At 50.2% G+C, this 24,319-nt stretch overlaps 1 protein-coding gene across 1 annotated transcript; it reads left to right on the top strand.

The window, feature by feature from the left end:
• Nucleotides 1-7,659: 7,659 nt before the first annotated feature.
• Nucleotides 7,660-14,794, top strand: LOC141554013 (shootin-1-like). Its single transcript, XM_074285524.1, has 10 exons — nucleotides 7,660-7,893; nucleotides 9,631-9,712; nucleotides 9,878-9,972; nucleotides 10,233-10,379; nucleotides 11,720-11,813; nucleotides 11,969-12,090; nucleotides 12,233-12,279; nucleotides 12,497-12,609; nucleotides 13,706-13,756; nucleotides 14,656-14,794. The coding sequence occupies exons 1-9, from the start codon at nucleotides 7,804-7,806 to the stop codon at nucleotides 13,720-13,722; spliced, it is 807 nt and encodes a 268-aa protein (XP_074141625.1). The 5' UTR covers nucleotides 7,660-7,803; the 3' UTR covers nucleotides 13,723-13,756; nucleotides 14,656-14,794.
• Nucleotides 14,795-24,319: the final 9,525 nt, after the last annotated feature.

Genomic DNA, 24,319 nt, shown 5'->3' on the forward strand with positions numbered 1-24,319 from the left:
AGAAAGAAAGAAAGAAAGAAAGAAAGAAAGAAAGAAAGAAAGAAAGAAAGAAAGAAAGAAAGAAAGAAAGAAAGAAAGAAAGAAAGAAAGAAAGAAAGAAAGAAAGAAAGAAAGAAAGAAAGAAAGAAAGAAAGAAAGAAAGAAAGAAAGAAAGAAAGAAAGAAAGAAAGAAGAAAGAAAGAGAGAGAGAGAAAGAAAGAAAGAAAGAAAGAAAGAAAGAAAGAATTGACTTACCCCTGGTAATAGTAGTATCCACCATCTGGACCCCAGAACTCGAGTATGAATAAAGGTTGGGGAACAGCTCCCAGAGAGAGCGCTATGCATCCCTAAAATAGTAGGGAGGAAGGAGGAATAGATGAGAGGACCCCCTAAGATTCCTTCTAATTCGAATATTTGGGGATATTATTCAGTGCATCATCTGGCCTTCAAATCAAAATAAATGTCACCAGCCCTGGCTTAGAAAAGGCAGAGCCCCTCCCTCTGACAGCTTCTGACTTCATTGTCATGAAATATTCATGAAAAAGAAGATATTTGTCTTGTAATTTAGACTCTGAGTGGCAGGATCACTTGGAAGCCAGAGAATGAGTCTGGAGAAAGTAGGGCAGACTGCCTGGAGGAGGGTGGAGCTGAGTTGGACCTGTAAGTGTGTGTTAGGTTAGAGTGGGCTTTGGAGACTGGAGAAGCTAGGAGAAAGTGGGAGAAGGCATGAACAAAGTAAAAAGGTGTTTGGCAACAACAGCAAGAATAGGCAGTGATTAACTATGACAAATGTGGTTCATTCAAGGCAATCCCAATAAACTTTGGGCAGAAAATGCCATCCAAATATGGAGAGAGAACTATCGAGACTGAATATAAACCAACACACGCTATGTTCACTTTTTCTTCTGTATTTTTCCCCTCATTTTCCCTTTTAGTTTCATTTTTTCTTCCAGAATGATTCATAAGAAAATATGTTTTTTTTAAATGAATGTACATGTATAACTCCCTCCCAAAAAAATGTAGTTTCTGTAATGTAACTGAGGAAAATAAAAATGAAAAAAACAAAACCAAAAAAAGCTTGGTCATCAGCAAGAAGGGGAAAACAAAATAAAAGAAGAGGGTGTTTGGGAGGCAGCAAAAGCGCCTGCCTAGTGGGAGCAAGAAAGTATGTATGAAAAGTGAAAACTAAGGACCATAAGAATTAGAGGTGGACAGGGGTCTGGAGATGCTTTGATCCAGCCTTCTCCCTTTCATAGATGGAAAGACCAGAGATTTAATGCTCACTGAGGACTCAGAGGCCACCTCATCCACTCTCCTTATTTTACAGGTGAAGAAAGAGAAGAAGTGAGGAGTCAGGGATGACACAAGTGTCAAGTGATAGAGCCAGGATTCAGCTCTGGTTCTCCAGACCCAATCATCTTTAGGGGTGGGGGAGAGGCCGTGTCATGGATTATGTCCTGTAGACAGTAGAAATAATTAATCCATCCAGGGGGGATTGGAACAAGAGAGTGGAGGCTGCTGGGGTGGAAGTAGGACAGAGTCCCGCCTGCTCACTGACTTTTTGTTCCTCTTCCACCCCCAACACACAGCCAGGGACACACACAGGGAACCCCAGGCCACATACCTTATCACTTCCTCCTCTAGATCCTGGATCAAGTGGGAACAGTTCTAGGGCAGGGTTGTTTGCATAAGCAGGACTCTTAATAGGAAGAATGCCAAACAATTCCATGGCTGGCAGTCCTACCCTGGGGTGGCAAGCAAAGAAGAAGGCGGGGAAAGATGAGGAAGAAGGCAGGGAAAGACAAAGAAGAAAGCAGGGAAAGAAGCAGAGAAAGAACCAATCAAGAGATCACTTCTGTAGGCACAGGAAGGGTGGATGAAGAACTCCTTTAGGAGGCAGAAGGGGTCCGGGAAGAGTTTCAGCTTTCATCCAAAAGAAATAGATACAAAGACAGACAGACAGATGGACAAAGAAACATACACAGCAGAGCAAGACACAGTGAAATAAATATAAAATGAGATAACCCTGAAGCTCAGCACATCAGAGACAGACACACAATTACTTAGAGACACACCTGAACTCAGAAGTCTGTAGGCAAAGAAAAATCATGGCCCAATTCACTGACACATGGGTGCTCAAACATACACAGTCTGTGACACACAGTCTTACTTGGTTCTGTGACTTGCAACTCATTCCTGAGAGGCCGGGGATCATCTGTGGTTAGAGAGCTAGCCTTGGAGTGAGGAAGATGAGGGACTCAAGTCCTGTTTCTTCAGAGAGCTAGCCTTGGAGTCAGGAAGTCAAGGGACTCAAGTCCTGTTTCTTCAGAGAGCTAGCCTTGGAGTGAGGAAGATGAGGGACTCAAGTCCTGTTTCTTCAGAGAGCTAGCCTTGGAGTGAGGAAGATGAGGGAATCAAGTCCTGGTTTCTTCAGAGAGCTAGCCTTGGGAGTGAGGAAGATGAGGGACCTCAAAGTCCTGTTTCTTCAGAGAGCTAGCCTTGGAGTGAGGAAGATGAGGGACTCAAGTCCTGTTTCTTCAGAGAGCTAGCCTTGGAGTGAGGAAGATGAGGGACTCAAGTCCTGTTTCTTCAGAGAGCTAGCCTTGGAGTGAGGAAGATGAGGGACTCAAGTCCCTGTTTTCTTCAGAGAGCTAGCCTTGGAGTGAGGAAGATGAGGGGACTCAAGTCCTGTTTCTTCAGAGAGCTAGCCTTGGAGTGAGGAAGATGAGGGACTCAAGTCCTGTTTCTTCAGAGAGCTAGCCTTGGAATCAGGAAGATGAGGGACTCAAGGTCCTTTTTCTTCAGAGAGCTAGCCTTGGAGTGAGGGAAGATGAGGTGGAACTCAAAGTCCTGTTTCTTCAGAGAGCTAGCCTTGGAGTGAGGAAGATGAGGGACCTTCAAGTCCTGTTTCTTCAGAGAGCTAGCCTTGGAGTGAGGAAGATGAGGGGACTCAAGTCCTTTTTCTTCAGAGAGCTAGCCTTGGAATCAGGAAGATGAGGGGACTCAAGTCCCTTCAGAGAGCTAGCCTTGGAGTGAGGAAGATGAGGGACTCAAGTCCTTTTTCTTCAGAGAGCTAGCCTTGGAATCAGGAAGATGAGGGACTCAAGTCCTGTTCCTGGCTGGGAAATGTATTCAGCTCCTTTGTGGGGGCTTCTAAAGACTCTGCCTGCAGAGCAGTCACTGATCTGCTTTGGTAGAGGGACTTTCCTGACAAGGGAATTCCCTACACCAATAATGCCTAGGCCCATCCTGAAAGAAAGTGTCCCTTGTGCCTACCCGGGCCGGTTTGTCCACCCCTCCATCTGTCTATGTGTCTCTCTTGACTCCATCTTCGGGAAATACCCTTGACTTGAACAAATAACTGCATCTAATCTGAGACATCATAGCAGGACACTTCCTCTTTCCTTCTCAGCCCTTTTCCTCCAGGCTTTAGCCTGCTTGCTGCCCACTGTGAGTCACCCTGGTGCTGTGATCTTTCACACATGGCCCAAAACATTAGGATCCCCTCGCCCAGCCCAGCCCCAGCCCCTGCACTTGGCTTTGAGTCCACCTCGCTGTGGCTGGGGAAGGAGGAAGGGAGGATCTCAAGGAACATTCCCACGTGGGTGGTGGAAGACTTACCAGAGAGGAGAAGCAGCTTGTGGCTAGTGGCCAAGAATCTTGGTCAGGGATGTGGTCTTGTACAGAGGCCGGTGGGAAGATATTTCCCGACAGAGGCAAATCTCTCCTCCTCTACCTTCTGCCTCCCCCCAAATTCCTCCTTATGTCTTAAAACCTTCTCAGTTAAGACTTCAGTTGTATTTATTTAAGCTGCTGGGTATTTATTGTGGAATTTCTGTTTTCCCACCAGAGTCAAGCAGGGTTTGGTACAAGATCCTCCCCTCCGGGAGGCATCCTCCCGATGTCCTGGTGTCTATAGATCTGTCCAGTCACTGCTAGTGCTGTTCCTGTTTTCCTTGTCTTTCCCCTCAACAGCCACATCAGAAGGGAGCTGGGTCTCCATCATCAGCCCAGACATTCCTGGCCTTCCTTAGCTCCTATCAGTCATGGGCTGTCTGTCTGCACCATCTCCTCCTTCAGCTTAATCTCATATAGAAAGGATCTACCAAAGGCACCTGGTGGCACAATGGCTAGAGCACCAGCCCTGAAGTCAGCAGAACCTGAGTTCAAATTTGACCTCAGACACTTAACAAGTCCTGTGTGACCCTGGTCAAGTCACTTAACCCCAATTTCCTCAATAACAAGAAAGAAAGAAAGAAAGAAAGAAAGAAAGAAAGAAAGAAAGAAAGAAAGAAAGAAAGAAAGAAAGAAAGAAAGAAAGAAAGAAAGAAAGAAAGAAAGAAGGAAAGAAAGAAAGAAAGAAAGAAAGAAAGAAGAAGAAAGAAAGAAAGAAAGAAAGAAGAAGGAAGGAAGGAAGGAAGGAAGAAGGAAGGAAAGAAGGAAGGAAAGAAGGAAGGGAAAGAAGGAAGGAAAGAAAGAAAGACTCTATCTGTCCTAGGGAGCCCATCCTGGCCCACAGAATTCCCCTCTTATTACTTATTTCAATCTCTGCTTATTCATTTGCTGTTTCCTACAGAAATGCCCTTGTCTCCCCCAACCTAAAACGCCCTCCTCTGCTCCTTCCCTCCGCCCGGACTGTCATCCTGCATCCCTTCTGCCCTCACAGCTAACGTCCAGAAAGGAGCCCTTCAGTACCTGCGGTCGCTTTCTCACACTCCAGCTGCATCGCAGCGTCCGCTCTCCAAATCCCCACTGACCTCTCAGATACCGAATCCGGGGGACTTCCCCAGTCCTCGGCCCTGAGCTCCTGCAGCCTTGACACCATGATGGCCTCTTCTTGTCACTTTTCTCCACAGCTCCTCCATCTCTGGTCTCTGGCTGCAGTCCGATGGCGACTTCCTGGCTTCCTTTAGGTCTTACCTAAATTCCCATCTTTTCAGAAAGCTTTTTTCCAACCTTCTTAATTCCAGGGCCTTTTATTCACTATTTCCTACTTTTCCCATATGTAACTTCTTTATATTTTGTATTTGTTTATTGTCTCCTCCTTTCGGTTGTAAGCTTCTTGGGGCAGGCCCTGTCCTTTGTTTCCCCAGCACACAGCAGGCACCTAATAAATGTTGCCTGATTGACTGAGGAGAGGGCTTGTGTCCCCTCCATCAGCCAAGGGCTCCCTGAGCACAGGGGCTTCCTTCCCCAGGGGTCGGGCCTGCGTCTCCCATCAGGCTCCATCCCATCCGGACCCGAGTCTAAATTGTAGCAAATAATGACTCCCATTTTATAGCCCTAAAAATTCCCGTAGGTAAGGGCCATATTTATGCCCATTTCACAGATGAAGAAGCTACTGTTTAAAGGCATGGAAATGTCGACTCTAGGACAGTCAGGACAGAGCTGGGCCTGGCCTCCAAACCCACTGAGGCTCTTCACGTTGCCCCAGGTTATAACTTTATGGGCTTTATGGACATAGATTCCTAAGTGACGAGAGCAAGAAGCTTTCCAAGGAAGTCTTCACAGAAGGAGCTGGTGTTTGAGCCCAGTTTTTAGTAGAGAAGGGAGCAGACTGTAAATGGGTGAGGGCAGAGACCCCAAGGTCAAGGCCGAGTTTCTCTGGAAATTCACCAGAGGCACTGGTGTGGCGGGGGGGGGGGGGGGGGGGGTGTCTGACGGGGTATGATAGAGAAGGAAGTCACCAGGGACGCCCCCCAGGATGAGGGCCACCACGGGGGAGCTCCTGAGGCAGGGTCCTGCTCCTCTGTCCCCCAGCTATTCTTGAAGACATCAGGGACAGCAGGAAAAGCAGCTGTGTGTCTTCCCTCTCCGAGGAAACCAGCACGTCCGAAGAGGAAGAGGAGCTGGAAGAGGTACAGAGACCCCTGACCCCTCCCTGACCACAACCCCCCCATCCCTCCCCGGCCGAGACAAGGCCTTAGCCTGGGAGTCAGGGCCCCAAATGCCCCTGAATGCCGGCTTTGCGGGGCTGGCGTCCGGACTGTTAGAAGGGCGAGCAGGACTTTTCAGAGGACATGGCCAATTGGCCAAAAGATCATTGATTCTGGAAGAGAAATTGGGGGGTTCTTCTATGATTGGGGAAGATGAGCCCGTGAGATTGACTTGTCCCACACAGCGTAAGAGGCAGTTCTCACATACAAAAAAAGGACCACCAAGATGCGAGGGGCTTGGCGACCCTGCCGAGGGGGTCATCTGAAGGGCCATGAGGGAGGCTGACGCCGGGGCCGGGAGCCAAGGCCAGATTTCTCCTTTGTCACATTTTAGCAAGGGGCCTGGGAGCAGGACCAGAATAAGCTGTTGAGCTGGAACAGGGTGAGTCCATCCCAACCTCTCCCCTTCTCCCTGACCAATGGCGCCATCGGCAGGGAGGCGCTCCTGAGATTGTGGGCAGCTGCAGGCTGCCCGTCCTCACTACGGGGACCCAGCTCCCAAGCCTGGCCATAGAGAGGATGGCATTCGGAGAGGACCCGCTCTCTTAGAGACCCCCGACCACCAGAAGGGCAACAAAGCTCGTCCCCCTGTGCCATGGCGGCTGTCCTCTCTGGGTGCCAGGTCAGAGGCCAGGGCCAAAGGCTAGGATTGGAGGTGGGGAGGGCAGGAGGCACCCCAAGGAGTCAGCCCCAAGACACAATCAGGGCCCAGGCCGGGGAAAGCCCTGGGGCGGGCGCCCCAAGCCAGAACCACAAGCCTAACCTGGGCAGAAGGAGGGCAGTGGTCAGCGGGCCAGTTATGGAACTCGGCCCTTGGACAGAGGCCGGCCCAGGGGCCTTGGGCTGGGTCAGTGAGAGAGGGGGCTCGGCCCTCACCTCCCTTCTGCAGCCTCCCAGGCCCTGCTGGCTGAGCTGTCGGTGCTGGAGGACGAATGCCAGATTGAGAGGTCCTGCAGGGAGCGGGCAGAGGTGTACGCTGCTCAGGTGAGTGAGGATCCTCCCGCAGCCCAGGGGGCCCCTCCTCCTCTCCACCTGCCCCGCACCTGCCCTCCCTTGTCTTGGGAGAGGTCCGGCCAAGCTCTGGGCCCTCAGAGGAGAAGCCGGCCAAAGCCCTTGCCAGAACCCCCCACACACACACACACCCAATGTGGAGGCTCCTGGAGGAAATAGGCTCTCCTCCCTGTAGGATCTGGGACTCCCTGAGGGAAAGCCTCCCATCCACACACACAGACCTACGGGCTCTCCAGGGCAGGGGCTGTGTCCCACCTCCCCCCCCAGACCCAGGGGCTCCCGGGGCAGGGGATGTGTCTCCCCAGCCGGTGTCCTACCTCTCCCTGCACCCTTGCTCTCTCTACTGCAGGTGAGGCAGGAGAATACGGAACTGAAGCGATTAAGCCTCCTCCTCCTCCCCAGCCTGGGCCCAGAGCCTCTGCCCATCCCCCAGGAGCAGGATCCTCCCTCAGAGCCCAGCCTGAGCCCAGAGCAGCAGCACACAGAGGTGAGAAAGGAGGGGGGCTCAGCTCAAGCTCAGGGGGGAGGTGGGGAGGGGGCTGAGGCGGGAGCAGGGCCCTAAGCCACCCCCACCTCCCTGTCCCGGCTCTGGTATCACTCATGAAAGGAGGTGAGCTTAAAGAACTCAGGCTGGCCTGGACGAACGCCAGGAGCCTGAGCCGGGACTAGCCCCTGGCCCCAATGAGAGGAAAAGCATCATGGGCCAGGGACCTCAGCATCCTGGGGAGCCCAAGCAGGTCCCAGGGCTCTGTCCAGGCTCAGGCAGTGAGTCCTGCCTCCTCCCCAAGCAAAGACCGGGACCAAGACCACATGCCCCTCTGCCTCGGTCTGAGGGTCCCCGAATCTGAGCTGTTTCTGTTCCTCTCAAGATCTTGGGATGCAGGTGACCGAACTCCTCCAGGAGAAGAAGGAACTGAGCCTTCAGGTGCAAGAGCTCAGGAGGCAGCTGAAGGAGCAGGAAGACCAGGTGGAACACGGCGGGGGAGGGGGGGGGAGCTCTTCTCCCTCCTCCTTCCTTCCTTCCTCTCTCTGCCTCGGCCTCTCCTTTTCCTCCTCTGTTTCCCCCCTCCTTTCCTTCCATTTCCCCCACTTCCTCTTTCCTTTCCCTGTGGTCCCCCTCCCAGAATGGGGGCTTTGGGGCAGTGCTGGAGGCAGCAAAATGGGGGGAGAGAGAGGGTGTAACTAAATCCAGCTCTGACCAGCTTTTACTGGGAAGAGAGATAGAGACAGACAGACAGACAGACAGACAGAGACACAGAGAGACAGAGAGAGAGACACAGAGAGACAGAGACAGAGACAGACAGACAGAGACAGACAGGCAGAGACAGACAGACAGAGAAGAGAGAGAGAGAGAGAGAGAGAGAGAGAGAGAGAGAGAGAGAGAGAGAGAGAGAGAGAGAGAGAGAGGAGAGAGAGAGAAAGAGACAGAGACAGAGACAGAGACAGAGACAGAGACAGACAGGCAGAGACAGACAGACAGAGAAAGAGAGAGAGAGAGAGAGAGAGAGAGAGAGACAGAGACAGAGACAGAGACAGACACAGACACAGAGACACAGAGAGAGACAGAGAGAGAAAGAGAAGGAGGAGGAGGAGGAGGAGGAGGAGGAGAAGAAGAAGAAGAAGAAGAAGAAGAAGAAGAAGAAGAAGAAGAAGAAGAAGAAGAAGAAGAAGAAGAAGAAGAAGAAGAAGAAGAAGAAGAAGAAGAAGAAGAAGAAGAAGGGAGGAAGAAGAAGAAGGGAGGAAGAAGAAGAAGAAGAAGAAGAAGAAGAAGAAGAAGAAGAAGAAGAAGAAGAAGAAGAAGAAGAAGAAGAAGAAGAAGAAGAAGAAGAAGAAGAAGAAGAAGGGAGGAAGAAGAAGAAGAAGAAGAAGAAGAAGAAGAAGAAGAAGAAGAAGAAGAAGAAGAAGGGAGGAAGAAGAAGAAGGGAGGAAGAAGAAGAAGGGAGGAAGAAGAAGAAGGGAGGAAGAAGAAGAAGGGAGGAAGAAGAAGAAGAGAAGAAGAAGAAGAAGAAGAAAAGAAGAAGAAGAAGAAGAAGAAGAAGACGAAGAAGAAGAAGAAGGGAGGAAGAAGAAGAAAAAGAAGAAGAAGAAGAAGAAGAAGAAGAAGAAGAAGAAGAAGAAGAAGAAGAAGAAGTGAGGAAGAAGAAGAAGGGAGGAAGAAGAAGAAGAAGAAGAAGAAGAAGAAGAAGAAGAAGAAGAAGAAGGGAGGAAGAAGAAGAAGAAGAAGAAGAAGAAGAAGAAGAAGAAGAAGAAGAAGAAGAAGAAGAGAGGAGGAGGAGGAGGAGGAGGAGGAGGAGGAGGAGGAGGAGGAGGAGGAGGAGGAGGAGGAGGAGGAGGAGGAGGAGGAGGAGGAGGAGGAAGAGGGACAGGGAGAAGGGGAAGAAGAAGAATGATTCCCCTTCTGGAGCCTATGGGGGTGGCTGAATGTGGCTTTGTCTTTCCTGTCTGGCCCCGGGCCCCGGGTCCCTCAATCCCCTTGTGTGTCTGTCTTCCCCTTCTGTATCTGTGATGCCCCCCCCCCCCCCCCCCCGTGGGCCCAGGACCGCCCCCTCCGAGTCTGCCGTGGGCCCACAGCTGGCTGCCGCACTGTCTGTGTTGCCGTGTCCATCCTTCCGTCCCCCCCTTCGCACGGCGCTAGTGGCTGGCTGGGAACGGCTCCGGCTCCTGGGCTTGTCCGGGCTCAGGGACCCCAACCTTGTCCCCCCAGATCCAGAAGGAGCGGCTGGAGCAGCGCTCCCTGCAGGTGTCTGTGGGACAGTCTCAAAGAGCGCTGGCGAAACTGAAGCGGGGTGAGTGAGGGGCCGGGGGGGGGGGGGGCAGGTGCCCGCCTACCCCCCACTAGGAGGGGTCACTTGTTGGGGTCACAGTAGGGGGAGGACATCTTCATCTCCAGCCTCCTTTCCCGACTGCTGGAGGCGCCTTTCTATCCTCCTCCCCCCTCTCCCTCCCTCCAGTATCCCACCTCGTGCTGCAGGAATGTGGGGAAGCCTTGCAGCAGCTTCAACTGGAACAAGACCTGCGCCAGCAAGCCGAGAGCTTCGCCCACAAGGTACCATCTGAGCCCTGCCCGGGGCTGGGCCGGGCAACATGGGCCCCATGAACAGAGGCGCTCGGGAGTTATAAAGCACCCACTGTGTGCCACAGCGCTCTGCTAGCCCCGGGGGTGTAGACAGAAGGACAAGGCTCCGTCCTAGGATGGCCCTTGGATACTCTCAAGCTCCCCCCCCACCCCACACAGCTGCCCCACGTCCGGCCCCAAGGACCGGCCACGGGGGGCTGTTTCCTGACTTCCCAATCTCACCCCCTTAGATGCTGGTGGAGAAGAAGGAGGCCCACCGGCAGAGCGCCATCCTCCTGCAGCACCACGCCCCCAGTGCCCAGCTGTCCGCGGCCCTGGAGGAGGTGGCCACCTTGGGCAGAGCCCTGGAGGAGGCAAAGCGCCAGAACAGGGAGCAGGTGAGGTGGCGGCGGCCTTCAGGACGGCCAAGGGCTGGCAGGCCGGGGCTTACTGACCCCCCGGTCTGGGCACCGAGGGGGGAGGAAGTTCAGAGCTCCAGACAGAGCCCCTGGCCAGTGACCCCCTCTGGCAGTGGTCCCTTCCGGCAAGGCCCACCGAGCCAACATCCCCGGAGCCAGAGGGTGTCGGGACCCCGAATCCATGGTTGCTGAAGTAGATTCATGGCATCCGGGATTTGGAGCTAAAAGATTCTGTAGAGCAGCAGGTAAAGCATAGAAAGACCTGAATTCAAATCCCACCTCTTTATGACCCTGGAAAAACTACTTCCCTTCTGTGCCTCAGTTTCCTCACCTGTAAAATGAAGGGGCTGGACTCAGCCGAGTCCATAGGAGACACAGCAAAATGAAAGAGCATAAGGAGCCCCTGACTCCGAGCCGCTCGTGTTCTGCTGGAAAAACAACCTGCACACAGAGAACAACTACTACCACTACAAGCATTCATGTGGTACTTAATGTGTGCCAAGCACTTTACAATTATTATCTCATTTAGACCCATTTTACAGGTGAGGAAATTGAGGCAGCTAGGAGGTGTCATTTGAACTTCTTGACAATTCTGGTAGGTCGATGCTGTTATGATCCATTTTACAGATGAAAAAACTGAGGCAAACAGCCTAAGTGCCTCGCCTGCGAGCTAGGGCCACGTTGGGATGATCCTCACAGCGCGTTTGCAGCTTTCATCACATTTTGAACGCATTTGTTCACAGAGAAGCAAAAATGAAATATATTCCAAGCATTTTCATGGGAGAGCGCTAACGGGGGGAGGGGGGGGGAATCAGCAAATCAGCTCATGTAAAGGGGGCCTGGAGCTGCGTGAGGTGGAGGGGGCGGCATCCCAGGCAGAGGGGACGGCCTAGACAAAGGCTGGGAGGTGAGAGATGGAGTCCCCTCTGGGATCTCCTCCTTCCGTACACTCCTGTTTGTGCCTCATCATTCACCTGGCGCCTCCTCCGTGGGACCGCCGTCTCTGAGGCAGGGATGGCTCCTGCTTTTCCTATGAGCCCCCAGTGTTTCTCTCAGTGCCTGGCATACAGTAAGCGCCTAATCAATGCAGGTTCAATGACTGCAGAAGATTATTTTGGATGCGGCGCAGAGTTCTTGAGGGGAAGGGCAATGGGATGAGCCTGGAGAAGAGGCCCAGGCCTGAGGGGGCTGGAGGGGGCGGTCCCCTCACCCAGCGAGCCTCTGATCCGCCTTCCCGCCCTGCTCTCCCCCAAGGCCGAGAGGCTCGGAGGCGGAGGCCGGGTCGCCCCCTTGCTGACTTTTTGTCCTGCTGACCCCAGGCAGCGTCCTGGGAAGCGGCCCGGGAGGAAGCGGGCGGCCTCCGGCTGCAGCTGAAGGAGGCCGAAGAGAAGAACTCCCGGCTGGAGGCCCTGGGTGCGTTCTCCGGGCCCCTGGGCTGCGGGGAGACTGAGGCACGGGAACGGGGGGGGGGGGAGGGGCGGCGCTTCGCTCCTGGGGGCCTCTGGGAGGGGCTGCAGTCACGGGGGGGCCCGGAGACTGCGGAGCCCATTCCCGGCCTTTGTCCACAGTCTGTGCCCTGCAAGAGAGGGTGACGGGGGCCGGGGCCCCGCCCCAGGAGCCAGAGGCCCCGCCTCCGGCCCCACCCCCGCCGCCGCCCCCCCCTGCCGCCGCCCTCTGCGCCCCCGCCGGAGTAAGTGTCACCCCGGAGGTGATGGGGGGCAGGGCGAGCCCGGGGGAGGCTGGGGGCGGGAGGGAGGGGAGCCGGGGAAGGGGGCATCCCGTGTGGGGGCGAAGGGGGAGGCCCTGCTGAGCCCCTCCCGCCCCGCCCCCAGCCCTCTTCAAGCCATCCGGATGCGGCGAGCCCCGAACCCCCGAGCAGGTCAGTGAGGGGAGGGGGAGAGGGGAATGACGGCGGGGGCCCACAGTAGGGGACACCTTTAAGGCGAATGTCAAACATGGCCTTTATGTGTAAGGGGGAAAGGGCCCAGGAGGATGCTGGGGAGGACACGGGAAGGGGAAGGGAGGCCCGGGTGGAGGAGGACGCGGAGTCCCTTCTCACGGGCCTCGGCCCCTCCCCCAATGCCCACCACCCGCAGCCCCCGCAGCCCCCTCCCTGGAAGACAAGAAGGCCAAGGCGGTGCAGGAAATGATGGACAGGATCCGCAAGGGAGTCGTGCTGAGACCGGCCGCCAGAAAGGACCCCGGGCAGGTACGGGCTCCCTGCGAAGCCCCGCCTCCGCCCTCCCACCCAGCCGCCCGCGGCCCATGGAAGGGCAGGGGGCAGCTCCATTTCAGTTTACTCATCTGTAAAATGGGGAGATGGGTTCTGCTGCCATCCAAGAGGAAGCTGAGTGGCACAAAGGATGGAACCCTGGCTCTGAGCCTGGGACACACACCAGCTGTGTGACTCTCAGAAAGACGCTTAACCTCCGCTTTCCTCAGTTTCCTCATCTGCAAAATGGGCATGCACCTCCCTCACAGAATTGTTATGAGGCTCAAGTGATCATTTTGGAAAAGTTCTTAGCACAGCAGCCAGGCACATAGTAGGTGCTGTGTAAATGTTAGCTATTATAGAGTGTTTAACAAGTGCCTGGCACATAATAGGTGCTGTGTAAATGTTAACTTTTGCCTGGCACATAGTAGGTGCTATGTAAACATTAGCTTTTGCCTGGCACATAGTAGGTGCTGTGTAAATGTTAGCTATTATAGAGTGTTTAACAAGTACCTGGCACATAGTAGGTGCTGTGTAAATGTTAGCTATTATAGAGTGTTTAACAAGTGCCTGGCACATAGTAGGTGCTGTGTAAATGTTAGCTATTATAGAGTGTTTAACAAGTGCCTGGCACATAGTAGGTGCTGTGTAAATGTTAGCTATTATAGAGTGTTTAACAAGTACCTGGCACATAGTAGGTGCTGTGTAAATGTTAACTTTTGCCTGGCACATAGTAGGTGCTATGTAAACATTAGCTTTTGCCTGGCACGTACAAACCCAGGAAGGGGGGAGATAAACGAGACATCTAGTTTTTACGGCCCATCATGTGAGGGAAGAAGCTCAGAGTAAGGCCACCCAACTCTGAGCGATCCCAAAGTCAGGGGAGGGCCTAGAGATGCCCCAAGATGCCCTTTCAGGGCAAAGAGGCACAGGAGGGTTCCGCTACAGGTCCAGTGACTGCATGGGGATGTTCTTGCCCGTGTGATTCTTTAGTCCCAAGGGAGGTTGCAAGTGGGAGAGAGGGTTTGAAATAAGTGACATAAAGATAAAATGGATGAATGTGGAGTCTGTGACCCCTTCTTTTTATCCCCAGGACCGAAGCAAGCGTAGGAGTGCTGCAGTAGCAGAGCTACAGACCATACTGGTGAGAAGCCTACAACCGAGAGGCCGGGAGGGAAGGGAGGGCAAACACGGTATTGTGGGGCAGGAGCCACTGAGAAGGTCCAGTCCTGACCAGACCCTCTTGCCCACAAGCAGAAGAGCTGGAAACTTACTGGAACCACACTAGAAGCTGACCTTGGGGAGGGCCCTGCAGAACCCAAAGGGGGTAGAGGAGGGGAGCACTAATGGTGGGATTTCAGGCACAGTGATGGGGCAGTTGTTTGGGGAGCCTATAGGATTTCAGACTGGGACATGAAGCCGCCTCCCCTGCCCCTCTCTACTATTCTCATCCTGGTTCAGCTCTGTGCCTCCAGGCGTTCTAGGAGGGTTGTGTCTAGTTCTCGATACCATCCCTGGGGCAGGGCTTTGACCAATTGGGCCAGAGGATAGTGACCAGGATGAGAAGGGCACAAAGGGCCATGCCATGGGAAGAGACACGAAGAAAACGAGAAGGGCCAGCTTAGAGAGGACAGGATGGGGGCATGTAATAGTTATCTTCAAGGATGGAGAGAATTAGGTTATTTTTGCTTGGCTTCTGAGGACATAAGCAGGAGTAATTAATGGAGAACACAGAGAGGCAAATGCTAGCTTTATACAAAGAAAATGGCCAAGATTAGAGCAACAGGAGGTGATGAGTTCACTGCCTTTAGAGGTATTCAAGAAGCCACATGATCATTTGTTGCTGCCTGTAGCCTGGTAAGAGCAGACATGCTCTGAGGCCATTGCCCGTCCCAGACTCCCTAACTCCCTGAAGAGTTCCCTTACAGAATGTTCAAGGATTGGGAGACGAGCTACTTGTGGCCTGGTTCCCTTGCTCCCCTCCCCTTCCCTCGTGAATGGAGGCTGGGGGGGGGGGTGTCTTACGGAGCTCTCCACCCCCAGGCTTCCAAATGCCGGCCCCTACACAGGGGCAGCAGAAGAAAGAAGAGCAGCCGGAAGGACCCCGACAGCCAGCTAGCGGCCATCCTGCAGAGAAGACGCCACCTGCTTGATTCTACTTCGGTGGGATCCCAGGATGGTTCAGGGGCAGGGGACAGAGGTGTGGTCCCCAAGGCTGAGGTTCAAGACTGCAAGAGCCAGGGTCAGCATGAAGACTGGAGTTCTGGGGACAGAGTCATTCTGAGACGCACGGCTGGGGCTAATCTAAAGGGCCTTCCTGGAGCAGGTCAGATGACCCTTTTATCTGGGCTAAAAAGCCATCAGGGGACTGAACATCGCTTTGCTGGGGAGTCACGGGAATGCCCACCAGGGCCAGCAGCAGCGGATCAGGCCTCCATCCCCCCAGCCCAGGTCAGCTTAAGGACCCCAGCTCCATCCAAGGCATCTGTCCTGTGGGGCCAGCCCGAAAACCTGTAAGGAAATCACGTTTCTTCCCCTGACCCCCTCACATGACCAGAATGTCCCAGGGAGGATGTGGCAGGAGGAGGAGGAGAATGAGGAGTGCCTGACAACTCGCTGAGATGCGGGATTGATCATTTTCTCCTTCTCAGAAAACAGACTTGGATTTCAAATGTCCTATCCCCCGTCCTCCCCCACTCAAGGGTGGGCTTTGCCATAGTCAAGGACACTGACTGCTCAATTATATAAAAAATAGCATGTAAACCATAAAACTTTGAAAATGGAAACAATGACTGAGATGTTGCAAATTTTGAGGTGCGGTGTTATTGTCAGTATTATCGTCAGTCCTCATTGGGTAAGTGCCGACTGCCACTATTACAGAACTCTAGGATTTCAGAATTGGGGGTCAGAGGAAGTCAGTAACCTCCTTGTCCAATCCATGCACAAAAGGAAGCCTTGCCCTGACATATAACAAGAACTGGTCCAGTTACCAGCGTGGAGACCCCTGAAGTAAATCAGTCAACAAGCCTTTATTTTTAAATTTTTTTATTATAGCTTTTTATTGACAAGACATCTGCAGGGGTAATTCTTCAGCATTGACCCTTGCAAAACCTTCTATTCCAACTTTTTCCCTCCTTCCCCTACCCCCCGTTTCTGGCCCTGATTCCACCGCTAATTTATATATGTCCTTGGGTATATCTGAGGCCACAGATTGATTTTCTCGCCAATGAAGGAAAGGGTTTGGTATGGGGGCGGGGAGGGGGCACATGATTCATAAGTCACAGGACCGGGGTTCACATCTTACCCCTGGTGCTGACTCCTATATCCTCTTGGACAAACTACTTCAGTTTTCTCAGTAAAGAGAAGGCTAGGTTAGAGGGCCTCTGAGACCCTGGCAAGCTCTCTGAAGGCCCTTCGGGACCTGATGTTTTATGAATTAGAGACACTTCCAGTTCTGACCCTTTGTGTTCTCAAATTCCTTCCAAGTTTCCTTGAGACACCCCAAAGCCCTTTCCATATCTAACCTCTGGGGCTGGAAAAGCTGGAGCCAAGTGAGCTCCATAGTTAGGTGGATTCAAAACTAGATGAATGGATGGCCACACACAAAAAGGGAAGGTGCTTTCCAGTGGAGGGCCCCAGGTTTTGTCCTTGGTCCTGTGCTGGGTGACATTTTTACCAGTGACTTGAATAAAGGTCACTTCGTGCCCAGAAATACACCAGGGCTCTTATCCCAGCCAATGACAAGCAATTCTGTGCCATGCTGAGCACGCTCCTTCTGGGCTCTGTATTCAAACCTGCCACTTCTCTGCCTCAGTTTCCTGATTTGTAAATTTAGAAAACTGGACTAGATGACCTCCGAGCTCCTAGCTCTAGAACAATGTTCCTGTGTCCCCTTCACTCAAGGAAGCCTAAGAACAATCTTCAAAACCTGGAGGTTGTTGAACAAGTCCTTGCCTCTAATCCCTTCAACTCTGGCTATGTCCAAAGGAAATAAGATGAAGGGGAAGCCTAGGAAGCAGATAAGGGAAGAAAAGAGACCAGAATAGAGATATGGGAGGGGTACAAAGTGGGCTGAGAAAGACAGGTTCTGAGGGGAATGGAAAGAAGACAGGTTAGAACTGAGAAGCAGCTCGGAGATTGAATTATGGAGCCTAGAATCTTCAACCAAGAAGTCTTGGGCCGGGACCGTGCTGGAGCCAGCTCACACCCGCTGGCACTAAATTTTCAGTGTGAAGATTTTCATTTCAGAAATTCTGTAAATGCCATCCATCAGGGCTTGGTTTGTTGTTTTGCTAATTGTCTGGACTTAAGAAAGTTTGAAAAAAATATTAATAATGCAAACTAACCTTCAAAATGGGCTGTACCATTTCCCAGAGACATGTGATGGAGCCACCTGCATTCTGAAAGAGCTCTATGGGGACTGAATCACAGCATGGTTTTTCCACTTTTGTTGTTCTTGTTTGCTTGCTTTTTTCTTTCTCATTTTTTGTTCCTTTTTGAGCTGTTTTTCTTGTCCAGCATGATCATTGTGCAAATACGTAGAGAAGAATTGAACATGTTTAACCTGTTTTGAATTGCTTACTGTCTAGGGGAGGAGGGAGATGGAGATGGAGGATGAAAAATCTGGACCACAAGGTTTTGCAAGGGTGAATGTTGAAAATTATCTTTAAATGAAATTTGAAAATAAAAAGCTGTTATTTAAAAAAAATAAAATGTGCCATGAATACTATTTTTTCAGAGAACTGATTGTTAAACTTTTATCAGCACTCTATTGTCTTGCATCATAGAACGTCTGAGGGCAGAGGGACCTTGGAGTATAGACTGGCAGAGCAGGGAGAGGACATAGAATGTTGGAGCTAGAAGGGAACTTAGAACATATTGTCAGAGTTTAGAAGGCCCTTGGACACTGATACCAAGATGAAGCAACCAAGGTTCAGAAAAGAAAATTCAGCAAAATTAGCAGCCAAGGCAAGGTTTCCTGGCTCCCAGTCTGGTGGCCTTCCCACCATTCCTGAGTAGGACTGAAGGACTGGGCTTCTCCAGGCTGGCTGGCTAGAGAATTGTCTCCAAGGTCACCATGGCTCAAATGCCCGGTCCAGTCAGTGGGCAATAAACTGGAAACAGAAGGAATAAAACAGAAATAAAGACTTCACTCCCTTTCCGCAAAGCACATGTCTTAGAGCCAAAAAAAAAAAAAAAAAAAAAGAGAGAGAGACAGAGAGACAGAGAGAGAAAAGGGGAAAGTAATTTTACCAGTTCATCCACCAGCTTGTGTGTGACCTTCAACCTCTGATACAATGGGAAAGAAAGAGACCATCCCAATGGGGCCAGGTTTAAACAAATCGCCAATCAAAGGAGACTACGCTCATCCACAAGGTACACTCAAGGTGTCTCCATCTTGGGCTCTCTGAGGAGTTTGAAGACCCAGGGTCCAGAGGAAGGCAGGCCTCCTCATGCTTGGAAAAGGGGAGGATATCAGTTCCTCCATAGCCAAGAGCCTAAAGAAATAGTTAATAGGGGTCATCACTGAGGTTCAGCCCTAGAACTAAGAGATTTGACACTCTCTCTCTCTCTCTCTCTCTCTCTCTCTCTCTCTCTCTCTCTCTCTCTCTCTCTCTCTCAGATTTACTATTTAGGTAAAAACTGGGATGATTATCTAGATCTCTTTGAGCCTCAGTCTCTTCATTTGTACAATAAGAATGGCCTCTGAGATCCCTTACAGTTCCAGAACTAGGATCTTATGACATTTAATATGCTTAAATTCTCCACTTTGAATTCAGAACATCATCATCAGTGTGAGGTGGAGGAAGGGAGGGATGGAGAAAGGGTTTTAGAGGATTGCAAGCTCACCGTGAGCCAACAAGGAGATGGGACAGAAAAGGACTAAAGCAATCTTGTGGTAGTGTGAAGGACTATGGGAGAGCCCTGCCCTCCTCCACCCTCAGAGCACCTTTAGAATATTGTGTTCAAGGATGAGCTAGGAAGGACTTTGATGAGCTAACTAGTATCCAGAGAGTATGCTCAAGGGGATGGCAAAAGGTCTTCCATTCATGGCATACAGGATCAAAAGAAATCAGTCCTCAGTTGTACAGGATAGAACATTGTACTTGAAATCTGGCAGACTCCAGTTCAAATAATGACTCAGACAAGACACTAACCTCTGTTTGTCTCAGTTTCCTCGTGTTTATATATCGTCTCCCCCTTTACACTGAGAGCTCTTTAAGGCTGGGATTGTCTCTTGTCTTTGTATCTCAGAGCTGAGCATGTTGCCTGGCACTCAGGAGGTGTTTAATAAATGTTAATTGACTTGACTTGGGGGCAAACAGAAGTACCCTCTAGCTTTGTGGTCCTGGATAAATCACTTAATTTTGCAGCCTTAGTTTCTTCATCTGTAAAATTTTATTTCAAAAGATTGTTGGAAAGATCAAGTGAGAGAGTTTTGCAAAGTACTTTGCAAACCTTAAAGACTAATATATGAATATGACCTTGAAGGAAAGTGAGGGTGAGAGGGAGATATGACAGATGTGCCCCCAAGTCATTTATGAATGTGTCAGGCACTGGAGATACAAAGAATGTCAGAAAGAAGAAAGAAAGAAAGAAAGAAAGAAAGAAAGAAAGAAAGAAGAAAGAAAGAAAGAAAGAAAGAAAGAAAGAAGAAAGAAAGAAAGAAAGAAAGAAAGAAAGAAAGAAAGAAAGAAAGGAAAGAAAGAAAAAGGAAAGAGAAAGGAAGGAAGAAGAAAGGAAGAAAGGAAGGAAGGAAGGAAGGAAGGAAGGAAGGAAGGAAGGAAGGAAGGAAGGAAGGAAGAAGGAAGGAAGGAAGGAAGGAAGGAAGAAAGAAAGAAAGAAAGAAAGAAAGAAAGAAAGAAAGAAAGAAAGAAAGAAAGAAAGAAAGAAAGAAAGAAAGAAAGAAAGAAAGAAAGAAAGAAAGAAAGAAAGAAAAGAAGAAAGAAGAAGGAAGGAAGGAAGGAAGGAAGGAAGGAAGGAAGGAAGGAAGGAAGAAAGAAAGAAAGAAAGAAAGAAAGAAAGAAAGAAAGAAAGAAAGAAAGAAAGAAAGAAAGAAAGAAAGAAAGAAAGAAAGAAAGAAAGAAAGAAAGAAAGAAAAGAAAAGAAAAAAACAGTGACAGAGATTACTCTGGCAGTTTCTCTGAAGAACTTTGGAATCAACTGTGAGATATAAGAGATGCTGAAAGCCACAGGAGCTTCTTTCCTTCCTTCAAGCCACACTGGATGATGGTTAATGAGGTCCCTTCCAACCATGAAAGTCTGAATTCTAAGCAGCCAGAGAGGAAAATCACAGGAATGAGAGATTAGGCGTGGTCTGATGGCTTTGGAAGGCAGAATCAGAGACAAAATATACCAGAAAGCAATTTTTGCTCAACATATGGAAGAATGGAAGCTAGGTGGCCCCTTAGCCAGAATGACTCGTCTTCCAGAGTGCAAATCCAGCCTCAGATACTTCCTGACTGTGTGCTCCTGGGCAAGTCACTTAACCTTATTTGCCTCAGTTTCCTTATCTGTAAAATGAACTGTAGGAGGAAATAGCCAACCATTCCAGTATCTCTTCCAAGAAAACCCCGATGAGGTGTCAGAGAATCAGACACAGTTGAAATGACATGAATAACAACATAGAGAAGAATAGTCAAATGACCAGACCTGTCCACAAAAGAATGGATTGCTTCTGGAGACAGTGAGCTTCCCATCCCTTGGAAATGTTCAAGAAAAGACTGAATAAATCATAATAGTAATATTACAATATTAGTAATGTTCTCATATATTATGACATAATAATTATTCACATTTACATAACATTTTCTAAGGTTTGCAAAATGCTGCATTTAAAACTCACAACTTCCCAAGGTAGGTGATATTATTATGTTTGCCTTCACACCTCAGACTATTTGGAAATTAACTCATTCCTTCCAAGGCACAAGTGAAGAAGGAAACTTTCTCAACCTACAGACTACAGAGGAAAGCTCAGATACCTTTCCTTAAAAGAATGTTGCCCCAATTTTATACTTACATTGCAGAGATGTGACTGTAATCAAGACAGAATATGAAAAACAAGTCAAAAATCAATGGAAAACTCAAGCTAAATGCCTGGGACACAGTGGATCCTTAATAAATGCCCATTGAGATCATGGGATGAAGAGAGCCGTCTACACCCAGAGAGAGGACTGTGGGAACTCAGTGGGGGTCACAGCATAGCATTCTCACTCTTTTTGTTGTTGTTCGCTTGCATTTTATATTTTTTACTTTTTGATCTGATTTTTCTTGTGCAGCAAGAGAATTATACACATATATTGGATTTAACCTATTTTTTATCTTGTTAACATATATTGGGTTATTTGCCATCTAGGGGAGGGGGTGAGGGAAAGGACACGAGGTTTTGCAAGGGTTAATGTTGAAAAATTGTCCATGCATATGATTCGAAAATAAAAAGTTTTAATTTTGAAAACTGCTCCTTGATTGATTGATTTTACACATGAGGAAAGCAAGGATCAGAGATTTAAAGTGTCTTGCCCTAGGTGAGTGTCCAAGGGAGACTATGAATCCTGAGTTTCCTGATGCCAAGTTCAGCCTTTATCCTCTCAAGGATAAAAGCGCCTCTTAAAGCACTTTTCCTACTTCATCTCACGCGGTCATCAGAACAATCCTGGCAGGTAAGGGCAACCATTAACTGTAAGGGTCCTTTAAATGGGCGGCCACAGCACAACAGGAGTGGCCCAGAAGTAATCCCTGTGGATATAGGACTACCCTGTGGGTGGGATCCTGGCCACACTGAGATAGCTTTGTAATGGGGGACAGTTCTCTCACTGGTTGGCCGTGTGTGTGACCTCACAGGCCCTTTATAAGCCCACGGCAGACAGCAGTCACTCTCTTTAACCTGGCTCCCTAGCCTGGGGTAGCTAAGCCAAGCTGATGGAGCCAAGAGAGGTAAGGAGTTTGGTAGTGAACATGTGGGTCTTCAGACCAGGAGTTCACTAGGGAGCTGACAAGTCAGGGCATTATGTGAGTAGGTCTAATAAAGGCTTTTAAGATTACACATGGCTGTTCTTGAGCGCGCTACCGGTTATTAAACTATAGATTCAAGAGATCATGGCCAGAGACCTTTGAAGGCCTCAGAGGAGGCGAGCCGGGTAGAGTTGACCCTGCAAAGGTCAGTGGTCAAAGGTGCTCTGTTGGGCCTAGGACAGACTGGTAATAGTAACTGCCAGGAGGGCATGGTACAATTAACTACATTTTATAGACAAGGAAATTAAGTCAAGTGGTCAGGCATTTCTATTGGTGGTCTCCCATGCTTCAGATGCTCTCCTCGTCTCTACTTCCCGGCTTCCCCAACTTCTTTCAAGTTCCAGCTGAAATCCCGCCTTTTACAAGAAGCTTTTCTTCATCCCTCTAAAGTTAGTGCCTCCCCTTGGTTAATTATCCCCAATTTATTTCCATCTAGAGTTTGATCGTAGTTTACATGTTGCCTCCCAGCCCTCAGCACATAGTAGGCATTAAATTATCTTATTATTATTCATTTAGTAATTATTAAATGAAACTGATTCTGATCAGAAGGGCTTTTGGAATGGGGTGGGAAATCTGACTGGAGCTCTCCCTGTAACAACAACTGTGTACAATTCATGGGCGGCCAGGGGGCGCAGTGGAGAGATCACCAGCCCTGAATCCAGGAGGACCCGAGTTCAAATCTGGCCTCAGACACTTAACACTTCCTGGCTGTGTGACCCTGGGTGAGTCACAACCCCAGCCTGTATGTATACAGGGCATAGTCTAGTCCTCACACTCACTGTGGTCCTGGCACAGTGCCAGCTTCTCTGGGCCTCGGCTTATCTGCCCCTCACGGAACTGAGGAAGAGGCACAAGGAAAGACTCCTCACCGTGGGAGCTGGCTCAGCCCCCTGGGGAGGAGAGGAGATGTGGCTGATATAACTATTGTGGGAGAGCCCCAAAGGCGGGGTCCGTCTCGGGAAGGATTCACCCTGCAAAGGGCAGGTTTATTTATTAGTTACAGCCAAAGGAAGAGAGGGACACGGGAGAGCAAAGCAGGACAAGTGGGCAGAAAGGGCGTGCCCTTGGCTGGCAGGGGGCTGAAGTGGATTCAGCGCCCTAAAGGGCTATAGGGAGGAGAAGTGGGGGTAAAATGTGCCAGGGGAGGGGGGAGGGGAGACATGCCGCGGAGCTCTGACTGGGTTACCTCCGCAGACGGTGGGATCACCCAACCAAACGGACCTCTCGAACCTTCTACCTACCCTAGGGAACAATTTTATCAGCGCCCCAGGTTCTCTCTGCCCACCGCACCCACCTTTGAGGGCCTCAGCAGGTTCGCCCTCAGCGGGCGTCTGAGCGAGGGCTGGGGAGCACTCGCCACACGAGTGCAGAGCCCCCTCCCAGCCCTTCCCAGCACTCTTCTCGCTCCCGACATTCCCAGTCTAGGGCTACGTTGTGGAGCCTTTGGCAACGTCAGCTCCAGGAAAGGGCACGTGGACTGAGCGCCCTCTGCTGGACAGACGGGCCGATGAAAATCCCCATGGAGACTTCCCCAACTGAGCCAGAAAAGGTTTGGGGGAAACCCCTCTGATGTGGGGGAGCAGGAGGAATTTAGGGAGGCAAAATAGAGCCAATCTTCACTCGGAAAATGTGCCTCTTGCCCGGCCCAGTGAAAGTAAGAGGGGATTGGGGTTAGGAAGAGTTCAGTAATGGAGAGGTGAGAAAAAGGAGCCGCAGGACTCGTCATTGGACTAGCCACAATTTTATTTTTTCAGTTCAAATAGAAACGGGGCGTATTCCTCCGCATAATTCGGGGTCGTGGTTTTCCAGACAATCTCTCAATTAGTCTGTTCAGTTATTATCCCACTACAATGATTATTAGCTTCTTTCTAAAGTAATGCGCGGCAAATCCCTGGACTACAAATGCCAATCCCACAATTTTCTTGAGAGGCCAAAAAAGAAACGACTCGAACTGAACCATCATTAATAGACTCGACTACTGACCACAATTGTCCAGATGTAAAACTGAGCTAAGAACGATCTTTTTTTTTAATGTGCCACTAAACAAATTACTCATAATCTACAAAACATCGTGGAAAAACTCAACATATTGAGCTCTAGTAGGGGGAAGGGACGGGTGCGAAATCCCAGACCTCTTACCTCCCCCGCCCAGCGCTCAGAAGGGTCACAACAAGGAGGGGGAGGGGAGCTGTCCGGCCTCGAACGGACTGCAAGCTTGCTGGGGGGAGGTCCCACCACCTGGTTTTACACGGAATGTAAAGGAATCCCAGGGAGACGCTCAGAACCCGGAACGCACCGTACACAGTGACAGCAAAAACGTGAGACGCCCTACTCTGAAAGGCCCGGGTCTCCTCAGCGGTTCTGTGACCCGGGGCAACCCCCACAGATTCAGGCCAGAACGCGCCGTCTGCCTCCAGAGAAAGAACTGTGGAGACTGAATGTAAATCAGCACAAGCTCCGCTCGCTTCTTTTTTTCAGCGTTTTTTTTTTTCTTTTACTCTGATTTTTTTCTCTTCCAATATGATTCATAAAGCAACGTGTATTAAATAAATAATAACTAGATAGATAATAATAAATAAATAAAATAAAATAAAACCCTTTTTTTTTTAATACAAAAGGAAGTCCCGAGGGGGAGAGGACCCCATTACGAGGTAGCCCGCAATCTAAGCCGAGAGCGTTTGATTCTGGTCTGTCC

Source organism: Sminthopsis crassicaudata, chromosome 2 (assembly GCF_048593235.1).
Source record: "Sminthopsis crassicaudata isolate SCR6 chromosome 2, ASM4859323v1, whole genome shotgun sequence".
NCBI classification, from domain to species: domain Eukaryota; kingdom Metazoa; phylum Chordata; class Mammalia; order Dasyuromorphia; family Dasyuridae; genus Sminthopsis; species Sminthopsis crassicaudata.

Bases quoted from the DNA above. Each gene is read 5' to 3' on its own strand.
- LOC141554013 (XM_074285524.1), top strand. From the start codon at position 7,804: ATGCAGGTGACCGAACTCCTCCAGGAGAAGAAGGAACTGAGCCTTCAG. The intron at 7,894-9,630 runs GTGGAACACGGC...TTGTCCCCCCAG, and splicing joins TGAAGGAGCAGGAAGACCAG to ATCCAGAAGGAGCGGCTGGA. The intron at 10,380-11,719 runs GTGAGGTGGCGG...TGCTGACCCCAG, and splicing joins AGCGCCAGAACAGGGAGCAG to GCAGCGTCCTGGGAAGCGGC.